The sequence below is a fragment of the Antrostomus carolinensis genome, unplaced genomic scaffold, assembly GCF_000700745.2.
Source record: "Antrostomus carolinensis isolate BGI_N321 unplaced genomic scaffold, ASM70074v2 scaffold10618, whole genome shotgun sequence".
NCBI lineage: Eukaryota > Metazoa > Chordata > Aves > Caprimulgiformes > Caprimulgidae > Antrostomus > Antrostomus carolinensis.
Window position 1 is genome coordinate 18,227 of NW_010332488.1, and position 18,701 is coordinate 36,927.

Below are 18,701 nucleotides of genomic sequence, written 5' to 3' on the forward strand. Positions count from 1 at the left end.
GTTTTGCTATGTTTCCCAGGAACCTGTAATTCTCTGAGAGGACAAAACATTTCTATCATTCTTGCCAGTCTCTTCTGCCTTGTTACATGTCTCCATATGTCATGTGCTGAGATTGGCCTTTACATGACCTTGGCAAAAAGGGAAGGCACTAACCTTCTAAACTTTCCCCATAAACTGGTTTTGCAAGAGAAAATCCAGAAATTCAGATGGTGTTATGAAATTTTTCTGCTTGCTTACTGCAGTGTATACTCTATAAATAGGAAATCATTTTGGTCACTCAAGATTGACTTTTACCACTGAAGTTAGAAGACTGAGAGAACCTTTCCCAATATGATAATACTGTATTAAAGCAACCAAGAAGCCTGAACTCTGGATACATCTAGTAGCTTTGCAGATTTGTCCAAAAGATTGTGTAGTTTAGTTCTTCCAGGTTTTATAAGTTCCAAAAATATTATGTTCAAAACCCACAAAAGTTTAAGGATTTTTTTCTTTTCTTTTTTTGAGATGTAATTTGCTATAGTGCTTAGCTAGCGAGGAGTTCTGTTTCACTAATTTTAGTAGCCAGCTGTATATTGGGGAACCTTTCCTTGTAGAAAAGTGTTCTGGAGGGATTTGTGTACGTGTGTGTCTGTGTGTGATTTCAGAAAGACTGGAGCTTGCAATTTGTATTAGTAATACCGTGACCCACCAAGGTCTCTTACGCTTCCTGTTCCTAAAGTGATTATATTGCCTTTTAAAGGTCTCATTCAGAATGTTTTTCTAATACAAATTTTGAAACAATTATTAACTTTTTTTTTTTCTCCTGAAAGAGACACATTTAAATGAATATGGTAGCAGGCAATTGCTTGATTCTTATTTGGTTAAGAAATTCTCTCTCATGTTTTTGCAGTGATGTCATTGTGCTGAATGCTGCTTCAGACATAGAAAACTTATGATGCTGGAAATGCTGGCTTGCTATGCTTTAATGTGTTGCTTCTGCTTTAACATCTGTTTTCAATAAGGGTCTGCTTTAAAAAACCTCTTGTTTTTGGGCACTAGAGAAACGTGGTCTTTTCTTATTCTAGGTCCTTGGAAAAGGTGAAGAGTGGAAAGGTGGTGAGCTGCCTAACTCTATTGGCGGAGGGCAGAAAGTTCGACTACTGAAAGAAGGCATGGAAAGCTATGCTGATCAAGAGGACTTGGTTGTAATGTTTGTTGAATGGTAAGCAAACCTGGCTTGTTTACATTTTAGTCTGGATAGGCATGCAAAAGTAGCTGCTGTGACACGCTGAAAGTTGCACGCTGTGTTTCCCACTCGCTGTTTATTTGAGAGAGTTTGCTTCTATATTTCTTCATTCATAAAAATAGTAGATTGTTCTTGGAGCTATCGTTACTTTTTTACAGATTTACAGATGTGAGAGTTGTTCATAGTTGTGCTGCCTCGAGGGGTAAAAAAATGTTACTGGGAGCTGACAAGCTTTTAGGCAAGTGTTTGCCCTCTCCCTGTTTGGCTGCGGTGAGGGCAGGATGTGACTGCGGGCTGGGAGCGTGGAATGTAGAGGGGGGAAAAAAAGCAGCTCCAGAAATAAAGTGACCAGTAGGGACCAGAGTGTAATCTCATTCCATGAAGTAACAGTGATATAGAGGAAGCCAGAAAATGGGCCCCTGAGGAAAGCACTTAGCGGGAGAATTTCTTTTACATATTAGAGAACTGAAACAAGAAGCTAGGTGCCAGATACCCCTGCTGCCTGGGCTGTCTGTGTGACGGAAGGATGGAGAGATGGTGCTGCTGCAGATGCCAGATTATAGCTCATAATACAGCTATGCTTGAACATCCTCACTGGAGGACAGAGGAGAACAGGGAGCTCAAACATGTTAAAATCACACTTTTTCCATTGCTTCCCTCTGTTTTGTTTTTTTTCCCCTCCTCCTCCTATTTTGCTCCTGTGAGAAGACTTGATCAGAGCAGCTAAGAATCCAGCTGACAGCAGCCGCTGAGCTCTTCCATGCTAGCGTTAAGCAGAGCACAGTCACAGTTCTAAAAGAATCCCTGCAAGGGAGGTATGGGACCAAGTCCTGAAACAGGGACATGAAATCCCAGTTGCAGACAGGGAGCCTTGAGGAGATAGCTGAGTGCAAGCTTGGAGAGGTTCGTGCATGGGTTTGTGCTGCTGTTACCGAGTCATGTTGGTGAAATGTCTGCTCCAGAATTTTCTTTCAGCTTTTAACCTGCTTTTATTTATCTATTTATCTATTTATTTATTTATTTATTTGAACAATTTGACAGCTGAAGAGTTTTAGGGACCCTTTCGCAAGTTAGAGTTTTGGCAGGATTTGTACAGCAGACATCATACAGGAGGGGAAGTGGTCTGACAGTGGTATGTACTGGAAAGTTTGTTAGCTGTTTTGCATAAGTTAAGAGTGTAGAAAGTTGGAGTAGCCTATTAAACTGGTAGCAAATTTAAAGATGTTACTCAGTTTTCTTTTTTAATTTTACCTCTTACCATAAGTAGAAGATAGAGCTAGAAAATCAATGTCTAAATAATCTTAACCAATTTATGAACAATCTTTATAAGGGAAACTTATTATACTGAATATTTTCTTTGTACACTTAATTGCCAGTAAAAGTAACATAGAGTTTGGAGGTCCACATTCAGTTTTTCATTTTTTTTCTTATTGACTTGGTCAGTTTTGCATTTGATAAGTGGAAAAAGTATCTTTCTAAAAGTAAATATATTACATCTTTGTTCATAACATTGTCCTACCGATCATGCAATAAGTGAAACTTTTTAAGATTAATTTGGGAGATCATGTTGTTCTTTGCTGAAAAGTCAGATGAATCAAATGTTTCCCAAATGTTTGCTGCTTACATTGAATTTCTTTTTTTTTTTTTTTTTTTCTTAAAAAAAAATTATCCTGATTCATTGCTGTTTTCTCTCTATATGGTAAAATACGCAAATTTGTTACAGGATTTGGGTATAGCTCACATTCTTCTCCAACATAATTTATTCTCTTGAGGGGCAGGCTGAGTGCTGGCATATATGAGAGAGTACAGAGGACCATGTGTGTTGAAGTGCAGATGCAAAACCTTTCTTGCCATGAAAAAAAATTACAGGATTTAAGGACTCCCAAGTTCTTGAGGTCCATAATCCCAAACACATATTGATTTAAAGCTAGTGGAACTGATTCCAAATAGGAGAAAAAAATAATTTGCTGATTCTAGCATTATGTTTTAATTCTAATGAGCTTTTTCATTTCCAGGAACCCTGGTTTGCAATTTAAAGTTGATCAAGGTAGCAGTAAGTTTGGAAAAGACAAGTATAGTGAACTTCCTTTCTTTTTCAAGTGTTTTTCATTATATTCATTGTGAAGCATTTGGAATATTAATCTTGGGGAGAGGGGGAAGGAAACGTCTGGTTTACTTACTGTAACTATGCAAATAATTTCTAGTGAACAGTTTACTTAACAAACTTAGCTTCTTGCCCTTTTTTTTTTTTCTTGAGCAATTTTTTTACATGGTTCATAATTCTGGAAATAGTTTGAACTTCTGTGGATAGTTTGTGTCTAGGTACAGATAGTAAACTGCTTTACCTGCAGATGGAATGCTATTTAAATTAAGCTTGTTTTTGCAAGAGCTAACTACTGATTTATTTGGACCACTTCAGATTGAACTGGCTAATGGCCAGTGTAGACTGGATAAAATGCTTGATGCTGTGAGTGTTCATCCAGAACTCCCACAGCCATCTCTTTGTTTCGTGGAAGACTTTTGAAGCCTCTCAGGTTTTTTGTTTGGGGTTTTTTGGGGGTTTTTTGTTTGTTTGTTTTAAATTAGTCAGGGGTAATTACATTTTTTACATTTCTCAAAATGGTTGACAGGTAGTACCAGTGGGGATATGGTGTAAATGACAAAATGGCCATGTGGCTGAACAGTCCAGTCAAATAAGATGAAATATGGGACCTGAATTGCTTGTTACTAGTAAGCCCTTTCTTGTTTGTATTTTGAGCTCTTAAGCTGCAGCTCCAATAGTAAGAAGTCCTTGTTGTTAAAGTTGTGGGTGAAAAAATGGCATGTTCAGTTCTGGAGGACCCAAGCCACCCTTGCGATTTCCCTGTGTTGCTGGGAGCTCTGAGTGCATAGCCAGGATGCTTTGCAGCTTCAGAAGAGGAGGAGGGAAGCTTTTTGTGTGGTTTTGTTTTGTTTTGTCATCATCTGCGCCCCCCCAAACCCCCCCCCCCCCCCCCCTTTCTACTTAATCAGAAGGATTTATGAAGAATAAATAAGAGTATCTGAGCTGTCTCAGCTTGCCAAGGCAGCCTGCTTTTTTTCTGAATAAGCCCTGTTTAAAATAATTTATGTGCATCACTCATAATAACCATATAAATTGTCAAGGATAGTCCTGGAACCTGTTTTGTGATGGTCTTAGTGGTGTAGACCTGAGATGAATTCTCCCTTACAGTAGGATTTAAGTGCCGGATAGACTGAACATAATCTGACATAGCAGGTAATCATAGCAGGCTAATGTTGGATTTATAGGTTTTAGTTTGACTCTACAAGTTTTCCTGTTGCCTGGAGAGAACAGCAAGAGCCTCATAAAGCAGCTGATGGGGAGACTGGCAGCGAGGGGTGGAAGGCTGGTGGAAGTCCTGCCCAGGAGGAGGTGTGGTGGCAGTAAGTCACCTCTTGACAAAACAGAAGGCCATAAAAATTAGTGGAAAATGTAGGTCCATCCTGGATTCATACTGCACTGTGCTTCGTATTGCAAACTTCTGTATTAAGTAGCATATACTTTTCACAGGCAGAGCCTGTAGCTAGCATGGTTGAGTGTGTTGTTCCAAGAATGTTGACCTTCTTTTTCAGAAGGACAGTCCTTGAAAGCAATGTTCCAGGGGTGTTTGGTTCTTTCCCGCAGCTGTGAGTCATTGCAGCAGCAGCACTAACCTGATCAAAGAGCAGAAGCACGGCCTGCCATAAGCTATTAAGTTAAAGCCTCAGACAAATCTCTGGTTTTGTCTGTCTTCAACTTTTCTCCTGTTTTTTGTTTGTTCTTCAGGCTCATTGTGGCTTTAAATTGGGCTACACCAATTGAATGGAAAAGGGAGAGAATTGTATTCCTGTATATTTGGGCAGAAACAGGCAGTTTTTGCAAAACTGGGGAAGCTCCAAAATGTACAATTTTTTTTCATATATTTTTCTGCCAAAGTTACAGAAAAACAAAACAATGAGAGTTTTCAGAAATCCACTTAATTTATATAGACTATGTAACACACTTCCTCACCAGGGTTCATACTTTGCTCTGCGGTAGAAATCTTCTCTTTTGCATTTGTAAGCCAGCTGTTGTTCAGTTCTCTTAGGCCAATTGCATGAAATCCCCTTTGAAGAAAGGATGTTTTAAATAATTTCAGAACTGTAATAAGTACCAGAAGTCAGTAATGGTTGATTTGTTGGCACTATTGCTAAGTTAATAAATTCTGTGTACTGTAGGTGGGGATACTGCTGTCCTCCTACTTAGCCCAGCTAAAAGACTTTGCAAGAAAAAAATCTTGGTCAAGGTTAGACCTTTTGATTTTTGATAGCTGTACCATTCCTTTACCCTCTATCAGGGCTGATGATTTTCGGTTACTAAGGTAGATGTGTAGAATAAGAATATACTTGTATTCAGATAAGGAAGCTGTGAGGCTGAGATGCTGCCATTAAATCCAAATATTCTACTTCTTCACCCAGAAACTAATCTAAGACATGATTCCAGTATTACTGTGTCATGGTTTCATGCTGTGTAAAATGAATTTTGAAGTGATTTGCACATTAATGCTTTCATGTGTAGATCTCAATTAAAGGAATCATATACTCTGAATAATTATTTTTATATATATATATATATATATATATATTCAGTTGTAGTGTTGTGGTAGTGGTGTGGTTTTTGTTGTTTTTATCTGTTTTTTTTTCTGGTTTTTTTTTTGTTTGTTTTTTTCCCAACAGAGGTATTGATTTAGATATAGTTCATCAACAACAAACCACTTGGCTTGTGATACTACATTCTTACATGACCTTTGCCAAATCTGTGCTTTTTTTTTTTCTGTTTTGGGGTAGTGTTGACCTTTGGCTGTGGGTAACTGCTGTTTTTTGAGATGAGCCCTCCACATGTAGGTCTTTGTCCCCAAAAGGAGTTGGGAGTCAAACCTGATGAACACCTAAAGGCAGGTGAAGTTTTTGGTAAATAGATAACGTGAAGTTTAGAGCCTTCGGAAGTCTTCAGGATATTAAAGAGATTGAAGGAGAAATCTATGTATTGTCAGGATACAACACAGTTTAAGTTTGTGGGCAACTAGGCTTTACTGAGAAATATCCAAGTACATTCTTGATAAGATGTTTCAGAAGAAAGTCAGTGCTGTTGTGCTGTGGAACAAGATTGTCTGGAGTTTCCTGGTGAGAGTCACCTAAATTGTCTTTCAGTCCTTCTCTATTTCATCTGCTAAGTTGTTTTTTTTTTTTTAATTATTATTATTATTATTGTTGTTCTTAAACACATAAACAGTTTTCTAAAGGGGGAAATATATATTTTTTTACTCAAAATACATGAAATGTGACAATCAGTATCAGGTAGACAAAATCTGAAGGAAAATGTCCAAAATGAGGAAGGTTAAAAAAAAAAGAAAAAAAAAAAAGTGAATAGAAGTAGAAACTGTATTGGATAAATAGTATTGATTGAAGTTTTTTCTTCTAAAAGGATATAGGATTTTTACATGGTGGTAAAACATGATTTAGTGAGTAATTTTTCAGAGAAAAAAAAAGGGCTGTCTATATGATTTTAAAAGTGTTAATAGTCCAAACACTTGTTTTGAACACAGAAGCATTGAAATTAAACTAATCTAAAGGATATCTTTTCTTTATTTTCAGTTATGATGTTATCTTTGCGGGGGGCCCTGAAGAACTGCTGAAGAAATTTCAGGAAGCTAATCATAAAGTGGTGTTTGCAGCAGATGGATTAATTTGGCCAGATAAAAGGCTAGCTGACAAGTATCCTGTTGTCCGGAGTGGGAAACGATTCCTGAACTCAGGAGGCAAGTGTGATTCTTGAACACAGTAAATGCTTGAACTTGAAGATGACTATCCTGGTTTTTAGCTGAAATGGAGCTGGGTTTCTTTTTCAGTAGCTAGAATTGTGCTGTGTTTTGCTTTCAGCCTGGGATTTGCTATGAGAGAGACACTGATAACGTACCAGTGTTTGCATTTTTGTCACTGGAAGTGAAGGACTTTGTGTTCTGTTAGTCCACAAGCACAAGATTGAAGGGGGTGAAGAATATTTAAATTAATAAACTTAATTGACAGTTAGATATGCCAATGGGGTATTCCATATCATATGGAATGATATCATATGGAATGCTATCATGCCTACTATATTAGTGAGAATCTCTTCCCCTTTTAGCTCTCTCTGACTTTCGCTCGGGCTCTCGTGCTTCCGGGATTGTGGTTTCGGTTCGGGATTGTCGCTCCTCTGGGATTGTTATCTGGGAACAGGCCGGGCTCGGTCAGTAGCGGGGGGTGAGCAATAACGTTGGGTGTCACTCCTTTGCATATTTTGTTACTGTTATCATTTTCACTACTATTTTAATATTAGTATTATTTTAAGTTTTCTCTCTGTTATTAAACTGTTCTTATCTCACCCTACAAACCTCCTTGTCCTTGCCCCCCAGTCCTCTTCCCTATCCCCTGGGGGTTGGGGGGATGTGAGTAAACGGCTGTGTTGGCTGCTAGCCAAGGGCTGGCCTGGTGAAACTATCACAATGACTTATCTGTTTTATCTATTTGTATGTGGAGCTGTTCTTGAATTCCTCAAGTATAAAATTGAGAACTGTATTTGCTGTCCCCCTCTTCGCCTCTCCCTCCCCACTCTTCTGTGCTCAAGAATAGTTTTCATTCAAACTTAAGTAGTATTTGTTGGCAATTGCTTGTAAAATGACAGCTTAGCAAGCTACTGTGCCTTGCAATGAAATGCTGTGCAGGGTTGACCCAATTGCCACTGATTGTGCTTCAGAAACAATCTAGTGTACAGGTCCAGTCAAAGCAGTACATTGTATTTATAGGTGCAGTTTAGCTGGGTCACAGAAATTCCTGACTTGGTTACCTTGTTCTTGGGGATCTCTGCCTACAGTGTAGATGTGCTGGTAGCTCTGCTTGGCCCATCAGTATGGCTTAGGTGATTCATTCCAAGAGAAGTGCAAATTACTCCTGTTATTCTCAATGGCATGTTAATTCCGGAGTCCTCCTTTAAATGCCAACTTTAATAATAATTTTGCATCTGATTAATACATACACTGACACTGATATGGTTTAACTGCTACAGAGCACAGTATGTCACTTCTCCTAGATACATGGTGCTGGGCAGTGTCCTCAGTCCTTTCCCTCCCTTCTTTACCTCACCTGTCTGCTTTATCTTTTTTTGTTTTGATTTAAACATGATGTATATTGGTTTTAAGTTGAATTATCTTTGTAGTTCTGGCAGTCTTAGATTCAGACTTCTTTGCTGACAAGAAGTGACTGATGAAAATGAAAACTTTTTCCACAGATGGGCTTCCTGGGAATAGTAGTAGTCTAATCTCATGCTTTGGAGTTCTCTGGACCATCCTAAACATATCTTTTTTTTTTTTTTTTTTTTTTTTTCTCCTCCTTAAAATAGCATTAATATAAAAATAACCCTTAATTATGAATTCTAAAAACAGAACTGGTATATATCACAGGAAGAAAACTGGATTTTGAGTCAAGTTATATGAATTTGGCCAGCACCAAACAGTCAGAATGAAGTTCCTGACTGGTGGACAGCATTGGCAGAGTAGTGCTTTTTATGGGTAACTAACTTATATGTGCGTATGATATTGCAGGATTTATTGGTTATGCTCCATATATAAATCACATTGTGCAGCAATGGAATCTGCAGGATAATGATGACGATCAGCTGTTTTACACCAAAATCTATGTGGACCCATTGGCAAGGGTAGGTATTGACTGGCTTTCTTGTTTCTTTCTGCTTGGAATAACATCCTGTTCTTCAAAAAACATCAGGAGATAAAAATAAAAGCAATGTTGTCTCTCTGTTACTGAGTGCCATGTTGACGGTTGTGTTTTGTTCTCTGGAAGTTCCTACTGTTGGAGTGATGAACAGGCTTCCAGACAGTCATGGCTTGATGTATTATTTCAGACTGTCTGCAGATCCAAGCAGGTTGTGCTTCATTGTTAGAAATAATAGCTCTGAGGTATATGATTGGACACATTAATCTCAATGAGGGTCCCATGTACTTGGCAGTTTCACGGTTGGAGAATGTGGCATTTTTCCAGGGTGTCACTGAACTACTTGCTGATCTAGTGTTTTATATTTTGGCTTGCTGCCATTTCAGATCCTGCCTGAGGCTACCTCTGACTCTTCAGCTTTTTGTACAGATAAAGTTCAATAAAGCTGTGTCATAAATTTTTGGTGAAGACCTCTCTGTGCCCTAGCTTAACAAAGTTCTCTGCTGAGTAGCAGCATTAAAGCATGATAGATGTCAGAGGCATGGCCCTGATGCTGGAAAAAAAGGGCTAAGGAAAGTTAACAATGTAGTGATGCGAAAAGACTTTCACAAGCTGATACTGCAGAATTTTAAGGTTGATTTTGAGCATTTGTATGCTTAAGGCGGATGCATATGTGTTTTTCCATTAAGTTATGCCTGAAACACCAGGCATGTTTAGAGACAGGTACAGAAATAGAATAGAATAGAGTATTTCAGTTGGAAGGGAACTGCAACAATCAGCTGTCTAATTGCCTGACCAATATAGGGCTGACCAAAAGTTGAAGCTTATGAAACTAGTGATGGAACACTAGTGAGGACAGAACAAGAGACAATGGCCTTAAGTTACGCCAGGAGAAGGTACAGATTGGATGTCAGGAAATCTTCACTGAAGGGGGTTCTCAGGCACTGGAATGGGCTGTCTAGGGAGGTGGTTGAGTCACCATCCCTGGAGGTGTTTGAAAGATGGCTAGATGGGGTGATCAAAGATGTGGTTTAGTAGTGGACAGGTATGGTTGGACTCAGTGATCTCAGAGGTCTTTTCTAACCAGGCGATTCTATGATTCTATGTTATTAAGGGTGTTCAAATGTCTCTTTGAGACTGACAGGAATGAGGCATTGACCACCTCTCTAGGAAGCCTGTTCCAGTGTTTGATCACCCTCTTGGTAAAGAAGTGATTCCTAATGCCCATTCTGAACCTTCCCTGGTGCAGCTTTGAACCATTTCCACATGTCCTGGTGCTATATCCCAGGGAAAAGAGGTCAGCACCTCCCTCTCAAGAAGTCGTAGAGAGCAATGAGGTCACTGACCTCAACCTTCTTCTCTAAACCCAAAGCCCTTAGCTGCTCTTCATAGGACGTTCCTTCCGTCCCTTAACGTTTGAACTGATTTTATGCAAGTTAAATCAGATGCTAGATATGCAACTGAAAGGGCAGTGTGTAGAAACATTAAAGCTGACTCTGCACCAAAGCCAGTAATAATATAATTAGCTGCCTAAACAGATTTCTTCTAGACAAAAAATGTGTAGCTCTGCACAGTTCACTACTGCCCTGTGATTCAAAATGCCTCCATGGTGCTTAACTTGGGTTACTGTACTATACATTAGCACTAATTCACTGCATGGTAATATCTAATGCTGTAGAATATGAAACAAAACCTTGGAAGACCAAAACAGAATATGTTATCTGTTTAAGGGTTTTTAAGTCTGTTTTAAAGGCTATATACTTTGATCAACATGTTAAGACTTCAAAACATAATACTTTAAATAAGAATGTAGGTAGGATTAATAATGCAATATTAGGAACATGTTGTAAAACCACTGGTGTTTTCTATTCTGACATGTGAAACACTGTATGCTTTGTTGCTTGGTCAAGACTTCTTAATTTTTTATTTTTTTTAAGATAAGACAGAAATTTCCTTTGGCTTATACTGACAACTTGTAGTTTCTTTGGAGAGTTATGACCTTTATCCTTCAAGTTTAGATAAAGTTTTTGCATATATAAAACTGATGGCTATACAGTTGCACAACTCAGGAATATAAGAAGAAATTAATAATGTAAAATTAAGAATTATATCTGAGAGCTGAATACATAGAGTAGTTTTGCCTGATTACTTGCTGACACTGCAGTATAACTGCTACATTACCATAAAAGCATTGGCTTTTAGAATGCCTTAACATGTTTGGTACTTTTATTTCAGGAGCGCATTAACATTACTTTGGACCACAAATGTACAATTTTCCAGACTTTAAATGGAGCTGTTGGTAAGTGTATGATTTGCACATTATATGTTTTATTAACTGTTGTTAACACTTTCTTTGCTTAACCATGAATATTGTTCCCTAAACATATGCTTATTTTAAAGAAATGTTTGGATGGGTAAACCTGATTACCAGATGAGTTACATGTCTTTTGGGTTTAATATCAATTGATTTACCCCCTTGACAAAATATTTTATTTAAAATGGAAAAAATAGTTTCAATAAATGAAATTAGCACTAAACACAAAATTAATAACCATTTTTCCATCTGCCTTTCACAAACTTATTCACAGGAGTATGATTGGTAATTAAAATTGCATTTTAGATGTTCTTAAGCAAATGACTCTACATAATGAAATGGAATATGGAATAATGTAGAATCACTTTTATTCAGTTGTCATGAATTTAAATTGAAAAATGGTATCTGTGCAAACTTACTTCCTTACCTTTAACCTTCAATTATGGAACAACTTTTTATAGTCAGATCATGTCTGAAATAACTATGATTTCTCTATAAATAGCATTTTCACAAAATTAATTTAATATTTAAAATTGATTTTATTCAAATACTGAAGGCTGATAATGGTACTCTGAAGCTTGATGTAACCTTACTTAACATAGAGAGCTTAAAATTAAAGATTTAGTTAAAAAAATGAAGGAAAGCTTCCAAATAAATAACATAGACAATGATAGCAACAGCAAGGTATATTGTGTCGGCAAGAACTTGAAGGATTCTGAAATCTTAGCTTTTATTTATAAACTGTCACTATTTGTTGATTTGCAGATGAAGTCCTTTTGAAATTTGAAGAAGGAAAAGTAAGAGCAAGGAATTCAGTGTATGACACATTACCGATCACCATTCATGGAAATGGTCCAACTAAAGTGAGTGACAATTTGTATTTTGTGCAAAGATGGTAGTTTTAATAGAGGCAAAAACAATGGTGGAAGATTCTGGAATGGTCATAGCACTGCTCATTTCCAATTAATGTTGATAAGAATTGCAAGGATAAAAACCCATTCTAATTTCTCTTTCCATCATGTTATTCTGCTATCACTGTAACTTGGTATCGCTGCTGAAGCAACTCGTTCTGCCCCCAAATTCATTGTAGCATGGGATATTAGAAGCGAATAAGCATATGTTAATTTGTTCACTGTCACAAAACAGTTCTTGAAGCTATTGAACAGTGTCATTCTGGTCGTTAGATGGTAATCAGAAGAATAGATTTTCAGGGGGAGAAAAATCTAACCCAAAGTCACAGGCTGGGGTACAAAACTGTAACATATCTGATACTACCACAGATACTACCACAGACCTTGGTGTGTTTTTGTATACCCGTTGTGGAGGGTTGACCCTGGCTGGATGCCAGATGCTCACCAAAGCCCATTCTGTCACCCCACTCCTCAGCAGGACGGAGAGGGGAGAAAATAAGGTGGAACACCAAAAAACCCAAACTCGTGGATCAAGACAAAGGCAGTTTAATAGAAGCAAAGCAAAGCTGTGTGCGCAGAAGCAAAAGAACAAAATATTTATTCTCTACTTCCCATCAGCAGGAGATGTTTGGCCGCTTCCCGGGAAGCAGGGTTTTCATACGTGTTGCGGTTCCCAGAGGACAAACGGGAGTAACGAATGCCCCCCCTTCCCCCTCTGCTCCCCTTGCTTTTATTTCTGAACATACGTCATGTGGTATGGAATATCCCTTTGGTCCGTTTGGGTCAGCTGTCCTGGCTGTGTCCCCTCCCAAGACCTTCCCCACCCCCAGCCTACTGGGGGGGAAATGTTGGAGAGACAGCCTTGATGCTGTGCTAGCACTGCTCACCAGTAACCAAAACACTGGGGTGTTATCAGCACCCCTCGAGCCACCAATACAAAACACAGCACTCTGAGGGCTGCTACAGGGAAAATCAACTCCATTCCAGCCAGACCCAGTACACCCGTGTATTAAAAATACTTTGTATATAGGGAGAAATACATATAAGTGTGTGTATGTACACACGTGTGGCTGGCTTTTGTTGTTGCATCTTCAGTGTCATTGATCACTGCCTGCAATATACCCATGGCTTGTGAGCTTTATTGATCTCTGAAATTAAGTTCAAGCAATTCTATTTCAGATCTGTCTAGAAAATATGATAAAATGCAGATTGAGTATTGGACTGGAGTGTGTTTTCTCTGCAAAACAATATTTTATCCTTCCAGTTTTTTGTCAGGGCAGTAGAACAGAAATTAATAGGAGCCTTCCCTCAGGCAAACTTTCCCCAGCATAAGAGATCCCTTAACCGTCGCAAATGGCAGTGAAGAGTGAAGTCCTGTGCAAACTTCCCCTGGAATCCAGGAGGGCAGAGCAGCCCAGGCAGCCCATCGATAGGAAAAAAAAGTACATATTTTGTTCAGTGCAAATTCAAAATGTGTTAAGAAGCTAGATGTTGCTTTAAAATGTATCCCCCTGCCTGGCTTCTGAATCTTGACACTGCTTGTCAAAAATACATCTTCTGAGCATTTATCTTCTATATTCTCTATGTGTTTTTCATACGGTCACTCTTTGTGTTTTGTCTAAAGTGTTGATGATACTCAGATTTGGTAAAAGAATTGAAATATAGGGCTTTTCTGTTTGTTTTGGTTTGGTTTGGGTTTTTTTGGCTTGAAATTGCACCTAGCAGCTTTTGAGAGCTGAATGATCTATAGCCTGTGTCTTGGAAATCATACAAGCATTTAGTTGGTAGTTGTTATACAACAAATTTTTGGTTTAACTGAAGCAATAAATGTAGATGCTAGGAGAATGGAATCTCTGTCTTGTAAATAAAAAGAAGAAAAAGCTTTTACCAGCTACTTTGAACATTTGTTTGTTTGCTTTTTTAATCTTAAATTATAAAGACAGTCAATTGCCTGTAGGTACAAGAGATTCAATGAGTAAGCCTGAATTCTTTAAAAGGTACAAATTACCATTTGCACGCACCTTTCATTGATCTGAATTGTTAATTTTTTTACCAGATTCACTTGAATTATTTGGGAAACTATATTCCTAATGCTTGGACGCGGGAAACTGGTTGCAGTATTTGTGATTTAGACTTACTAGACCTGTCAACAGTAACGGTAAGAATAAAAACCCTTTTGAATGCAGTTCACAGAGGTGTATAGTGATTTCTGAGGCAAAGCAGCTTCAGTATGCAATTTTATATTTTTGTAGACACTTCAGGACATTTCTCCTGGTATATGAAACTGTGAAGATGGAATTTTAATTTACTGGAAAATCAATACTTTTAGAAATGTTTTTATGCATACATATTACTATAGGTTTCCCCAGTATAACTGAATATTATGCCATCCCCAGAAGCCCTCCAAATTCTTACCTCTGTTCATTGAGAGTGAATGAATCATTTTTGAATCATGCAAGATTCAAGTGAATAATTAGAATTTTTGAGGAGGTAGAAAAACTCTTTAGCTGTTTTAGATTTTTATCTGCAGACTTGCAAAAAAAACCTTGCTTTGTATTAGTTTAACAATTGCTCTTACGAGTAGAGGTTAATAGTTAACTGTAACATGGTTACAGTTACTATTTTCTGAGAGATACAGAGAGGTAGTCAACACTGCTTTAGCTTGTGAAGGATGATAGAGATATCTATTGTATATGTAAATGTGTTTCTATACAATAAATCTGATGTAATTGAGATTGGATATCAGTTTGATCTTCAGAATTCTTACAGGACAAACATACACATGACGTGTGTGTATATATCCAATATTGTGGAACTTATTTTCTCTCTTTGGCTACAAGCATGATGCCTTTAGCATCTTTTTATGATATCTCAGCTTGTACTCAGTAAATTTTATGCAGAATAAATGCAAAGATCTACAATGTGGAAATGTGAGGCTTGTACTGAAATTCAGAACATTCTGGTTATTCTTAACAAATTGTTTCCAGCAACTGTTTCATTTCTGTTCTATATTGAAGATTTGAATGAGTACAGATCTTGGAAGGTTGTGTTGAGGATAGCATGAAAGACATAGTGGCTTGTTATCTTTGTAATGAAAGGACAAAGTGAAAGAATTTCTGGACAATAAACAGGTTATGGACTGGAATATAAATTTTAAAAGTTATTGCTGGAATTGTAATAACTTTCAGATTGTTTTTAATTAATTTTAATTTTGCTTTGGAGATTCAACATTCGAATGGTGTTCTACTGAAATTGTGTTTGCACTCCAACGTAAAGTTTACCTGAGGAAAAGAAGTTGTCTAAGTTTTTCCTTATAGTGTTAGTAATTAAAACGTGGTTGGAGAGCAGTTAAATCTTAAAGCCAGTATTGTGGAGTAACTTGCAATGATTTACTGGATAGCTTCCTACAGTTTATGTACATCTACTTGGAACATGTCTTCTTTACTGTAATTCATTCTTTGGACTTCATACCTCACTTACTCTGCCAACAGAAATAACGAGGTTTTTCCTTGGCCTCAGTGGAACTGTTTACTTTAGGCATTTCTGACTACAAGCAATATTTCATTTTCTGAATGTGCTTTCTGTTCAGGCCTGGCTAGTTGCTACTTAACAAGAAATCTTCAGTGAAAAGAGCACCAGTACCAGCTCTGTGCCTCTAATAATTCTTCCCATGTTATTTTGTTTAACTTTCTGCATTGATACACTCATATCTTCTGAGTGAGGATTTTGCTTGTATTCCTTATAAGCAAGTAGAGAATCAGATTTGTTGATACCAACTATGTTTTGGGCTTTGAGTTCCTTTACATGGATTCTGGCATGAATGGATCCTTGACTCAATGAGGTGAGGTGTTGCAGATTCATTGTTTTGGGCTGAGCTTAACTACAGACCTTGAGTTTATCAGTACAAGACAAATAAGCTCTGCTGCAGAATCAGCTGAAATAATACTGCTTTCCACCATGGGCATAGGGATATCCTTCCTTCTGTGAAGGTCAGGAGTAGGAGCATGCAAAGCAGAGGGAGTTGGAAGCATTGCCATGGGTTGTGTAGGTTGGTCCACAATGGATGATCAGAAGAGCCCAAGGCACTACCAGAGTCAGTGTGCTGGGAGCATGGCCTGTGAAAAGCTGAGCCTCTGGATTATCCATGAAGGAGCCAAGAGCCATGTATGCAGGGTCTTTTGCTCAGTTTTTGTCCTCTGAACAAAAGCAGAACATCCTGTACTCTGATCATGGCTGAGGTGTGGAAACCTGTGCCAACCCCCAAATTTGCTACCTGCCTAGGTCAAAGCAGGGTAATGGAAATAAGTTGAAGAAGGCATCTTGACTCAATAACTGTAAAATTTTGCCACTTTTCTTAAGGTTTGGTTTTTTTTTTTTTTTTTTTTTTTTTTTTTCTATAATCTAAATTAGATTGGTCAACAAACTTAATTTTCCTAGAGCTACTTCTTAAATCCTAAAGCTTGTTACTGATATGGAGACTTCCTGGTGCAGGTGTAAAGGATGACCTTGCTCATCCCTTCACTTCAGTGGCAACTCATGCAGTGAGGGTTCCTGAACTTTGCTCTGTGCAGTCATACTGAGACGTTGTCCTGTATTTCTTAAAAAAATTTTCGTATGCTCAACTACTGCTTGTGAAAAAGTAAACTTTAAAAGGCAATTGTATGACCTTAGTGAAAATGAGAGGATCTTTCAGAGAAAATGTAATGTCCCATTGCAGACTGGATATTTCCAAAGTGTTTTTGCTGAAGCACAGCTGAGAAGAACCAAAACTTCTGACCTGATATACTCAAAATGCTGGTTATTAAAATTGTTCATTGTGACCTAGATTCAGATTAGACAGTGACGACTCTTTATACTATGGTGAACCAAGATCTAGATTGATGAACTCTTTGATTCTGATGAAGTGATGCAGCAGAGATGAGAGATGCAGTAGATAAGTCTCTGCTTTGAGGAGGTGTACTTTGCAGGAATCATTACATCTCATTTTTTTTAACACTGTTTTGCTTTGTGCACAGTCCTGAGCCAAGCAGTTCACAATTTGGTGTACTGAAGAAGTGTTAGGAATTCCTAATTGTCCCTGTAACCTTTGCAGATCCAGCGTGAAACAGCTTCTCTTTGTCCTGGAGAATAAGGGGAAAATGGCTTAGAACTGGAGAAATATGAAAAATAAATTACTGCAGCAGTTCTGGTGTTGGTAGCACATGTGCATGTTCAGCTTAGTAAGCTTGATGGCACACGCCGTTTTCCTGATCACTTGCAATCAGCAGTACTCGTTACCATGGCAGTAGCCTCAATGGAGTGATTGCCAGAGAATCACAGTTGCTTTTTTCAAGACACGTCAGTGTACTTGACTTCATCAGCTGCTTTGAAGTTACTAGGATGTCTGCATGAGTACATATTAAGTTTGCAAATGAAATTATGAATAGGAGGTAGTCAGGGTAAACATTGGTGCCTAATGTTTCCAATCTGGTGCACTTGCCAGTATGTTTCTGGATTTCCGAAGTAGACTGACACTGTAAAATCTCAACATGTGCTGATGGTTTATCCAGACACTTTTCAAGTGGGTTTTGGCTTGCTTAAGGAAAGCTAACTTGCAGCCTTTTATACTCGTATAAAGTTTCTTTCTGAGCCTTGTAGAGGGTTAGATGTTTATACTGTCTTGTTTTAGAGGTGGAAAAAAATTCTTGGTTAATCTGCATTTCTTTGTGTAGGAGTTGAGACCTTTGAAGGTTAAATTTCTTTGTCTCGCGTAATGTAATAATATATTTTAAGAATACACAAAAGTGCTATGTAGGTTTGTTTTAGTGGTCATGATCTCAATAGCAGGCACATACAAGCCAGGAATTAATACCACTGTTCAAAAGGTGTGAATTCACATTAAAATAAGGTGGATAAAACTTCAGTATCCTTGGATATATGCAAATAGTGCATATAAGTATATGGAAAGGTATTGCAGGCTTAAAGTACAGATAAATAAAATATTTTGTGATATTTATTCTTTAACTACTTTAAAAATTCTAATCTTCTCTATATTTTCTTGTAAACATAACATATATATATATATATATATATATGTTACTTTAAAAAAATGAATTTGCCATGCAGTTCTAAGTGTATTTCCTTAAATACTTTCTTTGCCATTTTAATATTAAAGTAAGAATTTTTAAAACCGTAATACATTATTTTCTACTTCCAGTTACTGTTATTGGAATTCAAAGCAGTTTTTTAGCAATATTAAATCCATTATCTTTGCTTATTTAGTGAAGTCATTGAAAATAAACAGGGAGCAGAGCACGTTTGAGTTAGTTGGTTTTGATTATTTGAAAGCTGTGTGGTCTAAGTTACTACAACATGACATTAGAAAGCTGTGTGGCCTAAGTTACTAGAATGTGACATTAGTTGCTTTTTAATATAACTAATCTTAGAAAGGAGGCGAGTCTTATTGGTTGTGTCAAAATATATATATAATTTTTTTTTTTTTTTTTTTTTT

General features: G+C 37.5%; 1 protein-coding gene across 1 annotated transcript in view; it reads left to right on the plus strand.

Annotated features, from left to right (window-relative positions):
- The window catches only part of PLOD2 (procollagen-lysine,2-oxoglutarate 5-dioxygenase 2), a 36,602-nt gene that overhangs the window by 510 nt on the left and 17,391 nt on the right, over positions 1-18,701 (plus strand). Inside the window, exons 2-8 of the mRNA XM_029086376.1 lie at positions 1,065-1,201; positions 6,878-7,041; positions 8,860-8,972; positions 11,222-11,285; positions 12,066-12,163; positions 14,268-14,369; positions 17,638-17,659. Of these exons, the coding sequence (XP_028942209.1) occupies positions 1,065-1,201; positions 6,878-7,041; positions 8,860-8,972; positions 11,222-11,285; positions 12,066-12,163; positions 14,268-14,369; positions 17,638-17,659 (700 nt within the window). The remainder of the gene's footprint in view (positions 1-1,064; positions 1,202-6,877; positions 7,042-8,859; positions 8,973-11,221; positions 11,286-12,065; positions 12,164-14,267; positions 14,370-17,637; positions 17,660-18,701) is intronic.